Source organism: Bos indicus x Bos taurus, chromosome 5 (assembly GCF_003369695.1).
Source record: "Bos indicus x Bos taurus breed Angus x Brahman F1 hybrid chromosome 5, Bos_hybrid_MaternalHap_v2.0, whole genome shotgun sequence".
Classification (NCBI taxonomy): Eukaryota; Metazoa; Chordata; class Mammalia; order Artiodactyla; family Bovidae; genus Bos; species Bos indicus x Bos taurus.
The window spans coordinates 114,348,492-114,360,590 of record NC_040080.1 but is presented as its reverse complement, the minus strand read 5'-3'; the positions used below and the strand labels follow the sequence as shown (position 1 = coordinate 114,360,590).

The following is a 12,099-nucleotide window of genomic DNA, read 5'->3' as shown; positions in this document are numbered from 1 at the left end:
CAAAGCTGCTGATCTGCTGGATATCAAGATAGCTGATACTTACAACTAATATTTGGTTGTAAGCATTAAATAATTCATAGAAATATTTTTATCTAAAAATAATGCTGTGCTACATCAACAAATGATACTGTGAAAGGATCTTAAATTTCCCTTCCAGGCTGAGGCAGACAGAATTTTCCAAAGATGACCTCAACTATATCTCTCCTCCCTCCTCAGCCCACACACTCTTCCTCAGTGAGAGCCTGGCATCCATCCTCTCGCTGAGAAATGGTGGTCTATATCCCTTCCCCTTGCATTTAGGTGGGTTTGTAACTCTTCTACTAGTAGAGAATGGTGGAAATGATGTAATTTGATTTCTGAGGCTAGGTCATGGACAGCAATGTATCTTCTGTCTTGCTCACAAGGACACTTGTACTTGGAATCCTGAGCCCAGCAGAAGTCTAACTATATAAAAGTTCCCTTGATGTGAGGAAGACAAGATCACATGCTCAGATCTGCAGTCCCAGTCTTTCAGTCACTCCAACATTACTTACATGTCATCAGTCATGTAAGTGATGAGCTTTCAGATGTATCGAGCCCCCAACTGTTAAGTCTCTCACAGCCTGCGTAACTGTTGCCCCAGGCATCATGCAGCAGAGACAAGCCATCCCCAATATGCCCTGTCCAAATTCCTGGCCCACAGAACCATTAAGAAACAGAACACAGTTGTTTCTACGCTTGCAAATTTCAGAATATGTTAAGTCAGAAATAATAAGTAATACAAATCCTTCAATGTACACAGCTATAGCTCAAGCTGATACATACTTCTTTTCAGATATATATTTTTTGGTATTCTGTAAAGCAGTGCTTCAATTTACTAAGAAATTTCCATTCATTCTCTTCTTAAATTTCCTATGGACTTACCTGAGAGCTCAGTTGGTAAAGAATCTGCCTGCAATGCAGGAGACCCCAGTCGATTCCTGGGTTGGGAAGATCCCCTGGAGAAGGGATAGGCTACCCACTCCAGTATTCTGGCCTGGAGAATTCCATGGACAGTATAGTTCACGGAGTTGCAAAGAGTCAGACACGACTGAGAGACTTTCACTCACTCACTCACTCGCCAACAGTTTTATTAACTAAGAAAATCCAGCTTTCTATTGATTTGAATCTTCCAAGGCTGCCTTTTCATTAATTCTGTGTTCTTATATTTAGTTTTCAAATAGGAACAAAATTGCGCTCTTTGTTCAATATTTATAGCATAGCTCCTCTTTAACTAGGTGATACCTCCTATCATTCTCTACTAACCTTTAGTTTGAATTCAAGTATTGCACTGTATCCAGTTTTTTGACATGTAATATTGACTGTTCCACCAAGCTCCAGTGTCATTGTGCCATAAAGAATTCCTAAACAACAAAAAAAAATTTTTGACAAAAGTTTGAAGAGAGAGACACTGGCTTATCATAAGCAGAACTTTACAATTTAATCTCCTTCTAGTAGAAACTAATAATCCAAGAGGATTCTATCCTATCCAATAACAATCTATAATATAAACACAAAGTTGGTTCTGAAAGATTTAAAAAGATAATAGTTGATCCACATTATCTGCAGATTCTACATTTGCAAATTAATACTCTCACTAAAATACCTTTTTTTTTTTTTTTAAAGCTGTACCACACAGCATGTAGGATCTTAGTTTCCAGTTCCCCCACTAAGCATCAAACCCATGCCCCCTGTAGTGAAAGTCAAAGTCCTAACCATGGAATTCCCTATTCCCACCAGGGAATTCCCTATTCTCACCAAAATAAGTTAGTAGTCCCTACCCAGAGCATTTTTTTATTTTTGCAGTCATTCATGGATGTGTGCAGAGTGGGTGAAATATTTGAATTGTCCAATGCGCACACTGGAGTTGAAGTCAAACAAGGCGAGATGCTGACTTCTGGTTTCACTGCTCATGCAGAGTCTTTTATGCAGTGTATTCAGTGCCACATTTTTGTACTTCTTGTTGGTGATTTTACTATTTACAATCCCCCAAACGTAGTGCTAAAGTGCTCTTTGGTGTTCCTAAGCACAGAAGACTGTGATGTGCCTTACAGAGCAAATATGTGCGTTAATGCTTGGTTTAGGCATGTGTTATAGTGCTGCTGGCTATTAATTCCATGTTAATGAATCAAAAACATATGCCACGATAAAGAAAGCAATCCTTGTCTCGAAAGAATCTGCCTGCAATGTGGGAAACCTGGGTTTGATCCCTGGGTTGGAAGATCTCCTGGAGGAGGGCATAGCTCCATTCCAGTATTCTTGCCTGGAGAATCCCCATGGACAGAGGAGCCTGGCGGGCTACAGGGCATGGGGGGTCACACATTGACTGAGCGACTAAGCACACAAATAAAAACAAAGTTATGTTTTGACTGGGTAATGAAAATACAGTGACAGAAGGCTCACGAGAACCTCACCATGTGTTTCCTCTAGGAGCAATAGTTTGGCATTCATTAATTTCACATTGGAGTGTAACAATAAGCATAACAATAAGCATTATGGTGACATTATAAAAAGTACTGCAAACAACAATAATCAACTGTGTAAGATAAATTTAAAAATCTCCCCATTTTGGCACTTGACTAAAAGCTGGGGAAATTCTGAGTTTGATGAGTTAAACAGCCTGTGTGTATGTGTATGTTCTTGGACTAATTTCCATAGTTTGTATATTTTTACCATGTATGCACAGAAACTATATAAGCTCATTTTGCATAAATCATACTATAACAGGTCTTTCTTCAATTTGATTTTTTAAACAACATTTCAGATTGAATTTTTAAAAATTTAAAAAATTTCATACAATTTTTAAAAGATTATTTTCCATTTACAGTTATTACAAAATCTTGGTTATTTTCCCCATGTTGTATACACATCCTTGAGCCTATCTTACACCCAATAGCTGTGCCCTCTACTTCCCGACCACTAAAATCCACTCCAACTGGTAACCACTAGTTTGTTGTCTATATCTGCCAATCTGCTTCTTTTTTTTGTTGTATTCACTAGTTTGTTGTATTTTTTAGATTCCATGTATAAGTGATACACTGTATTTGTCCTTCTCTATCTGACTTTACTTCTTAGCATAATGCCTTCCAAGTTGGACTGAACTCCCATGGCAGTCTTTAATATGTAAATACACAATGCTAATTTTCAAGAGAGGAACAGACTATGCAATGTTTCCAAGTTATTTGACTATGGAATTCTTGCTTTATAAAATAATTGGAGACTACTGATTTAGGGAACACATCTTAGAAAATATATACAAAGGTAGAAAATAATAACTTCCTCATTCACAAGAGGCTATAATTTCCTTTTTTCCCTACAATATAAGCAGTGCTATGAAAAGTTTTCCCTGTTGCTATTTAGGTCTGGCATCAGGTATTTATCTACATAAAATATCATTTTACTTATTCCAAAATTTAAAAAATATATTTATCAAATCATGATTTCAAGTGTTTCACTTCCTGCTTATTTCAAGAACCACATGTGAAGCTCCAAGAATCATCCAGCCTCAGGCCACAAGCTGGCACTCTTGTGCTTAGTACCAGGGAGATTCATGGTACAATGGATGGGCTCAAACAGCCCAGAGCTTAGTCTCAGCATTCTTACTAACTAGCTGGTCTGGTTTTAGGTAAGATTCCTAACCCTTACAAGTTTTTTCATCTGTGAAATGAGGCCATATTAAGTAATTTCTATGTTGTCATGAATCAGTTCCTAAAATAGAGGATAATTACCCTAAAAAGCTATTTTTAAGAAATGGGTTGGAAAGGATGGTATAGGTAATGATGGAGCGCAGTGTTTAAGATGATGCCATACAGAACCACAGTACAGACTGCAGAGCTTGTGCTAACCGCTTTCTGCCTTGTTTGCTTGTCCATCAAACAAAGATAATATTACCTCATTTATAGGGCTACTGGCATGATTAGATGTGTTTATAAATGTAGAGTGCACAGAATAGTTGAATGCCTGTCCTGTCCTGATAGTTATTATTTAATATCTTTATCTGTACACTGAATAATGAGAGAAAAGCATAATACATTAATTTTTAAGAAATTGCCAAATAAGGATGAGAAAAAATTTTAAGGAGCCTGTTATAGTGAAAAGCAGTAAATTAACATTTAAGGAATGGGTAATGGTACAAAAAAATGAAAATCACTTTCAAAGATTCTGAAATAATAGTCTCATCAAATTTTGCAACTTGCAGATAAGGCAAATGAAATTCCATTATTATAAATTAGTCTCTACCAAACTAATATACATGTCACAGAAAGTCTATTGTGGTGAATTAATTCACCATAGAAGTATTCAGCAGATGATAACAATGATCTTGCGTGTCTGTAAATCAAGGACACTTTCAAACAAAAGGCCAAGTAACTCCATCAATCTCAAAACATAACAAATTACAGTCAAATACATTTACTTAAAAAAAAGATTTAGGGGAAATCTAACAAGTATAGAAAATATTTACCTTTACAATGAGCATATGGCATTGTCATTACATAATCTTCACCTCTATTCAAGAAAGTTAACCGTGCCTCTCCTTCTAATATTGCAGATAATGAGTTTCCTGAAATAAATATTGCTTATTAAATTTAACAGAAAATAATTTAACCATTCCAAAACAAACTAAACATATTGAGGACATCTATCAGATATCTACAGTAGAGGGAAATTTACAACTTAAATTAGAACACAAGAAAAATTCAAATCAGTGATCCGACTTTTGACCCTATGAAATTAGAAAAAGAACTAATTAAATTCCAAGTAGGTAGAAGAAAGGAAATAAGGATGAGCAGACATCAGTGTATAAAGTGGACAGATAATTCAGAAAATTAGGGAAGCCAAGAATTGATACAGACAGATCAAAATAAAGAACACAAATCAGGAACAAAATGAGCAGAATCGCGACAGAGCCTACAGACACTGAAAAGAGGGTAAGAGAATACTGTGGATGATTTTACGACAGTAAATTTGAGATCCCCCTCTCTGGCCCTTTTCCTTTTCAGATTCCCATTCTCTGTCCAGTGGCCATGGTTTCTTCGAATTCAGCGTTTGGTGCTCCAGGCTGGAAAGGCTGCAATGTTTCTACCAGCTTACCCTGTTGACAGTACGTAACCTGAAGCTGAGAAGCAAGGGTTCATTCTGGGTGATTTCTGACCTATGACTGTGGATTCCCACTGAATTTGCCTGCATCTGCTCTCTCTTTAATACCTTCAGGCAGCTGCCTTTGGTATTAGGGCCAGAGGTACAGAGAAGGATGGTCCAGGAGGGCTTTATTCAGGCATTGTTGTCCATATACATTTTTAACACAGTAAAACCACACAGATCTTTTGTATTCAACTGTATACATGTACTGGCTTATCATTAAATCATTTATCTTTTATGATATAGTATTCATAGCCATATTATATCTTAAAATAACTGTTTCCTTATTTTAGAGGAAATATGTGTTCTTCATGAGCAAGTTGAAAAATCAAAAGATAATTATCCATAATTCTATAATGCAGGTTAATCATGAAATCTTGATTTTTTTTCCTAAACATGAATGCATGTTTACTTTTACTTTAAAAACATGAATACTTTTAAAGTAGAGGTGACTCAGAGCATAGATGTATTCTGCTTTTCATTTAACATTGTATCATAAGCTATTTCAGATTATAGTGTACATTAGAATTACTGGAAATTGTAAAAATTATATTCTTGAGCCCAGTGATTTTGATTTGGTAAGTCAAGACTGGGGTTCAGAATTCCAAAATCTTAACTTGTATTCTGATTATGAAATTGACGGTTCATGCATACTATTTGAAAAACAAGAGCAGCTGTCCCAAATGATGATAAATTATTTAACCCATAGCTAAGTACCTATATTTCACCTGCTCCACAAAATATAAGAAACCCATTTAAAAATAAATGGTTCTTAGGGCAAAGACTAGTGGTACAAGAAAAAAACAGACCAACAGACCTGAGAAGACAGAACCTGAAATAGAAAATAATGACACTAAAAATCATTTATAAATAGACACTGAAAAAATTAACTGGCTTTTAGGAAAAGAAAGTTGTGTTCTTGCTTCACTCCATTCACAATATATACATCAAAGTAAATTCCAGGCAAATTAAAGATCAATGAAAGCATAAAAGTATAAGAATATATAAGTGAATTATTACATAAGCTGAAGTGAGAAAGGATTTTTCTGTGACATCAAAAGCAAAAACCATCAAAGGAAAAACTGATAATTTAGTACATCAAAATGTCAAGAGACTACTTGTTAAGAGGAATACACTCTGCCCAGATGTCATTAAATTTAGCTTAATTTAGATTCAAGAAAATGCACCAATTCCTAAAACAAAATAAATTATCAAACTCTCCAAGCAAGAAGTTTTTATACGAGGATGTCAATAACCAAAGAAGAAATGAAGAAGTTACAAAAAAAATTGCCCCTACAAAGTCTGAACTTAGTAAATTCTTTCAAATTACAAAGGAACAGATAGCTCTGATATACACAACTATATTCACTATAACACTGAAAAAAAGAAGGCTAGCTGCAAGTAATCCTGGAAAGTGTAGCTGGTACTCAATAAAAATTCTACAAGGGTAGAACACACATTCACAAAAGCTATCTACACTATAGCCAGGGAAGGGACATGAAGAGATGAAGGGTACAGTGGGGAAAAACTCAAATACATGCACTTTCAGAAGAAAATGATCACACTCTGAAACAAGCGGAATATAAAACTAGGCAAAAAAAATCAAACTCAAAAGCCAAACAAAAAGCATCAAGTGATGCTCTGCTTGTTTGAATTGTCACAGGTCTTAGATTAAGATTTCCTACTGTACATATTTCTTTATTTTCCTTTTTTTTTCTTTTACAAAAGTTTTTAGTAGTATGTTACTTGACTCAAGGTAAAAATATCATTACTTTCAATATTGGACTCTGGACAAGTATTCTAACTATATTTAGATTCTCTCTCTCTCTAGTCAAAGACTAAATCAAAAGATCAACCCCTCAGGTACACTGAGATGAAACCAAAAATCTTAGTAGAGCTAAAGGCAAAAGAAATATATTGTGGGCTAAAATGGCAAGCTACAGCAGACAGTCATTATTCTGTCTTTTGATAAGTGGTGTTTGCAGTAAATTTACACATAGATGAAACCTCTATTTATGAATGAGCAAAGAAAAACAACAAAAACGAAAAGGCATTATCCAAGTAAAACTGTTACTTAAAATGACATACAATCCCTTGCTGAAAACAGTACAAGACATTGTCTAAATTAAAGCTCACCAGAAAATACTACATCCCAGAAAAGTGTATAGGTTGAGCAATGGGTAGACTCACCGTAGAACTTGGACTTGGCCAGGATACTACCACTAAGGCAAAATCCATCTTTTCGGTTACTGACATAAAAGGCAGATATTGGTGGATGATGAGACACCTATTGGATACAGGAAACATACATGAAAATATAATAATTCTAAGCATATTACTGTGATATTATACAAAGCTCAAGTCTTAGAAGTATATTCTAATAATGAATTAAAAGAAATATTTGGTAAGTATTTAACAGTAAAATTAAATACTGATGAGTGTAGGAACCAATCTCCAAGATGTGTCTCAAGGAAACCCACCTCCTGGTGTCCACAGCAGTAGACGAACTCCCGGGTCAGTTTGTGTGGAAGTCATAGTATGTTACCTCTGAAACTGGGCTATAAGGCAGCGTGTATCTTGGTGTGTGCACGTCTCTCTCAAATCATTAGCTCTGAACAGCCAGCTTCCATGTTGTGAACAACTATGGAGAGGCCCATGTGATAAGGTACTGACCTCCTTGCAAAAGCCATGCGATGACCTTGGAAGCAGAAGCCTTCAGAAGATTGCAAAGCTGGCTGACATCCTGACCTCAACCTCAGGAGAGATCCTGAGCCAGAACCACCCAGCTAAACAGCTCTCAGATCCCTAACCTTATTATACGAAGTAGTAAGTGCTTGTTGTCTTACGCCGCTGAGTTTTGAATTTGTTACACAACAATGAATAACTAATACAGTGCCTACTCTTCATGTAGATTACTGAATAGACCTAAGAAGCTAACAAAAGCGTTAACAAATGTGTCATTTTAATAATTAATATTTTGATACATATACATCTTAAGGTTTCTAAAATGAGCCAAAGGTAAAATTAATCCCTTCTCAAGCTTTTCAACTTAGTGAAGAATTACAGCAAACTAAAATGCAATCATTTAAAAAACTAATACAGATAAAGTGCTTTCAATCTGAGGAGTACATCAAAATTTATTGGGAAGATGAAGGTTTCTCAAATAACACATTGTATTCTCATCCTCCTTACATTCCCTATATTAAAGGTAAGCAGGCCAGAATTTATTTACATGAATATCTGGGAAGAAATAGGGTTGGAGAATTAAATTTAAAAATAATGAGGCAAAAAAGTGCAATATCAGGTTATCTAATTGTGAATGCACAGATCAGACTACTGTGGAGTGCTTACAAAGGCAGGTGAGTGCAAGTCGTTCAGTGGTATCTGACTCAGTGACCCCATGGACTAAATGGTCCATGGAATTCTCCAGGCCAGAATACTGGAGTGGGTAGCTGTTCCCTTCTCCAGGGGATCTTCCCAAACCAGGGATCGAACTCAGGTCTCCCACATTGCAGGCAGATTCTTTACCAGCTCAGCCACCAGGGAAGCCCCAAAAGGCCAGCAATGTAAGATAAATTTAGAAAGATACAGAAGACCCTGAATGTTAGAGAAATGGCTTTAAATTTGACTCAGGAATTGGAGAACCACTGAAGTATCCAGCCACAAAAACAAACAAACAAACAAACAGCAAAGCAAGAAAAATAAAGACTCATTTTGATTACAGGATTCTATGAGTGTAAGAGTATGGTATTTAGTAGTTGTCAGTATTAAGAGGTTAAATGCTTATCAAATGTTCACTAATAAGAAAGGTTAATCAACAGTGAGTTTACTGAGTTAATATTTTCTCTAAAAAAAATCTTAATTTCCAAATCAGTTTTCCTTCTATAACAAGCATTTCTAATACCTGTTCAGCAATATAAAAAGTTTTGCTGTTTGTTCTGGGATGAATCCACAAACAACGGAAAGTCTCACCAAGTATAGGATTATAAGGTTTCTTCAGTCCCTAGTAAAAAACATACAAGTTTCAAATTATAAACATGGAAGATTCAAAGTACTAACTTAAACCAGTCAAGATGGGCTTAACTGTATCATCTGAGAATTATCCTTATAAAATTATAATGACATGAAATAAAACTAAATGACTTCAATCAGAATATAGGTCTAAACAAGTATTTTGAAATTTTGCTAACTGAAAGAGGGCTTGCATAGTAATTATTCATAAATAATCTAAGATAACCCCCCCAAAATATATAAGGCTAAAGAAAGTAAAACATAAACACTACCTTTGGCTTTTTATAGAATCCTGACAAATACCATTTCACTACTTTCTTCAAACGGAAATAAGGATTTTCTTCAAGAGCAGCCCTAAAAAACAAAATGACAACATGCAAAAATTTTATAGAACATATCACTAAGTCTCCCTAATATTAATGAAGCCAACAACTGAATATGAAATGATAGGAAAGTACACAATTCATATTTAAAACAGATGGTAAAAGTAACCATGTCAATCAGTATGCAAGAGTCATTTTGCATAATCTAGTTATTTCTCTCCCCATTTTTCTTATTATTTGATATATTGCCCCAGCCTCTGCTTAAGTAGTTTTTGAAAAGTCTCTAAACCAAGGTTTCTCAACTCGGGTTCTATAGAACCCTAGATATTGCTAGAGTTCTATTTGAAATTGTGATTGAAAAAAATAAAAATAGATTCTGAGATTCACACACTGCATGATCCCTAGCATTTGCAATGATGAAGCAATGGCCAAGCAGTCTTGCTAATGATTTCATTAGAAGTCTTTGGTCCTTTTGTCAGAAAAGGACCACGTGCACTTGATCTAGCCTATTTTCAGCTGGTGATGTTAATTAGAAGCAATCAATAGTAGCTGGTGAGCGCTATAGTACATCAGCCTCTTCCATGAAATTGCCTCTCTGAAGCACATGACTATGTCCCTTTTAGTCCCTAGTATAAAATGCAGAAGTTTCAAATCACCAATATGGAAGACAAAATAACTTATATCAATCAAAAAGGTTTTAATCCCATCTTTAGACTTGAATCTCCCCTATTTGCTACCAACTGATTTTCCAGAGTTATTTAATAACTACCAATTTAATAGATAAAGAACAATTTTCATTTTAAAAGAGACAGTTGTAGAAGCTATGACTCACCTGTCCCCTTGCCCTTCTGCTATTGCTGGAAATAGTAAAACACTGATTGTGTTGTTTTTCAGAAGTCAATCTGAGAAGTTTCATACATATACATACACACACACACACAAACATAGCAATTTAACTATTTATACTACTCCCTTTAAGCATGTCTAAAGGTCCAATATGGTGATTTTTGAGATAAAGTATGAGATGGAGGAGGCTAGGCCTAGGCTTGCTGACAACTGTGCAACTTAAAGTCATTGAACTTTTCGGGAGTTTTCCCTCTGATTGTGCTCTTCTTTTCTTGCTTTAAATTCTCTTATTATGAAATTTATTTAAAACTTTACATGCATGTAGAATACACAGTTCAAACTCCAAAGCAATATGAAAAAGTATATAGTCTTGCCATTGCCCCATGGCTCCATGTTCTTCCTACTTAACCTGCCATAGGCAACTTTCTTTTAAAAATGTTTCTTTTTATGCACAGTTTTCTTAGAGCATAAAGAAGTAAATATAATATATAGCCTTTTTCTTTAAAAGGGAGAGGAAACAATGCCTTCTTTTGTACTTTCGTACTTTGCTTTTATTTTTTTTTAACATACACACACACATAAAATCCTGATGATCCCTCTAAATCAGTCTTAGTGTGATAAGCTCTTCCTTAGTGTGGATATACCATACATTACTTAACCAGTCAACTGTGGCTGGACACTTGAGTTATGTAATCTTTTGCTATTTCAAGCCCTGCTGCCACAATTTTGTATGTGTATCATTTTGTATATGTAGACTTGTATCTGTAGGAGTTATTCTCAGATGTAGGATTACTGGACAAAGGACTGAATGCACTGACATAATTTTGGTAAATACTGCCAGGTTTCTTTCAAAGGCACCGTGCAAGTCTGGATGAGCCAGCAGCAGTCTATGAGCGCCTGCTGCCCCTCACAGCCTCCCCAATACTTTGTGTTGCCTGAAGTGCAATCTCTCAATTTGGGGAAATGGGCATCTCTGAAGATCTTATTGCGATTCATCGGAACCTGCCTCATATTTTGAGAGAGATAAGTTTCTAGGTAGATAAAAAAGAAGAACTGAGGTACAAGAAAATTTAGATTTTTGGTCAATGAGATGGATGAAAAAATAGATCTTACTATGGTTTGAATTTGCACTTTTCTTATTTAAAGTTAAGTTTACATGTTTAAGGACGTGTCTCTATTGTGTGTGTTATCACTCAGTCGTGTCCAACTCTGTGTGACCCCATAGACGGTAGCCCACCAGGCTCCTCTGCCTGTGGGATTCTCAGACAGCAAGAGTACTGGAGTGGGTAGCCATTCCCTTCTCCAGGGGATCTTCCTAACCCAGGGAGTGAACCTGGGTCTTATGCATTGAAGGCAGATTCTTTACCACCTGAGCCACCAGGGAAGCCTTAAGAATCTGCCTGCAGTGCAAGAGACCTGGGATCGATCCCTGGGTTGGAAAGATCCCCTGGAGAAGGGAATGGCTACCCACTCCAGTATTCTTGCCTGCAGAATTCCTTGTTCCTATACTTCATTTTTAAACTTCCTGGTCATTTCTTCCATTCTTTTTTCTATTAAGTTATTGATCATTTTCATTCACTAGTTAAGAACTCTTTTTATTTTAGGGAGCTTAACACTTCATGTATGATTTAATTTGCAAAAATCTCCCACAGTTTTATCAATTATCCTTTGAATCAGCTTATGCTTTTTTTCCTTGCAATATTCATTAATAAACTAATTCACTAATAAACTGAATAAAGATACTGATGAAGAATCTAAAAAT

At 35.7% G+C, this 12,099-nt stretch overlaps 1 protein-coding gene across 4 annotated transcripts in view; it reads right to left on the bottom strand.

The window, feature by feature from the left end:
- OSBPL8 (oxysterol binding protein like 8) overlaps positions 1 to 12,099 on the bottom strand; it is a 166,298-nt gene that overhangs the window by 15,939 nt on the left and 138,260 nt on the right. For all 4 annotated transcript variants that reach the window (XM_027543308.1, XM_027543311.1, XM_027543312.1 and 1 more), the window contains 5 exons: positions 9,441 to 9,522; positions 9,062 to 9,160; positions 7,348 to 7,444; positions 4,481 to 4,579; positions 1,285 to 1,382 (listed from right to left, as the gene is read on the bottom strand). In XM_027543308.1, coding sequence (XP_027399109.1) covers positions 1,285 to 1,382; positions 4,481 to 4,579; positions 7,348 to 7,444; positions 9,062 to 9,160; positions 9,441 to 9,522 — 475 coding nt within the window. The remainder of the gene's footprint in view (positions 1 to 1,284; positions 1,383 to 4,480; positions 4,580 to 7,347; positions 7,445 to 9,061; positions 9,161 to 9,440; positions 9,523 to 12,099) is intronic.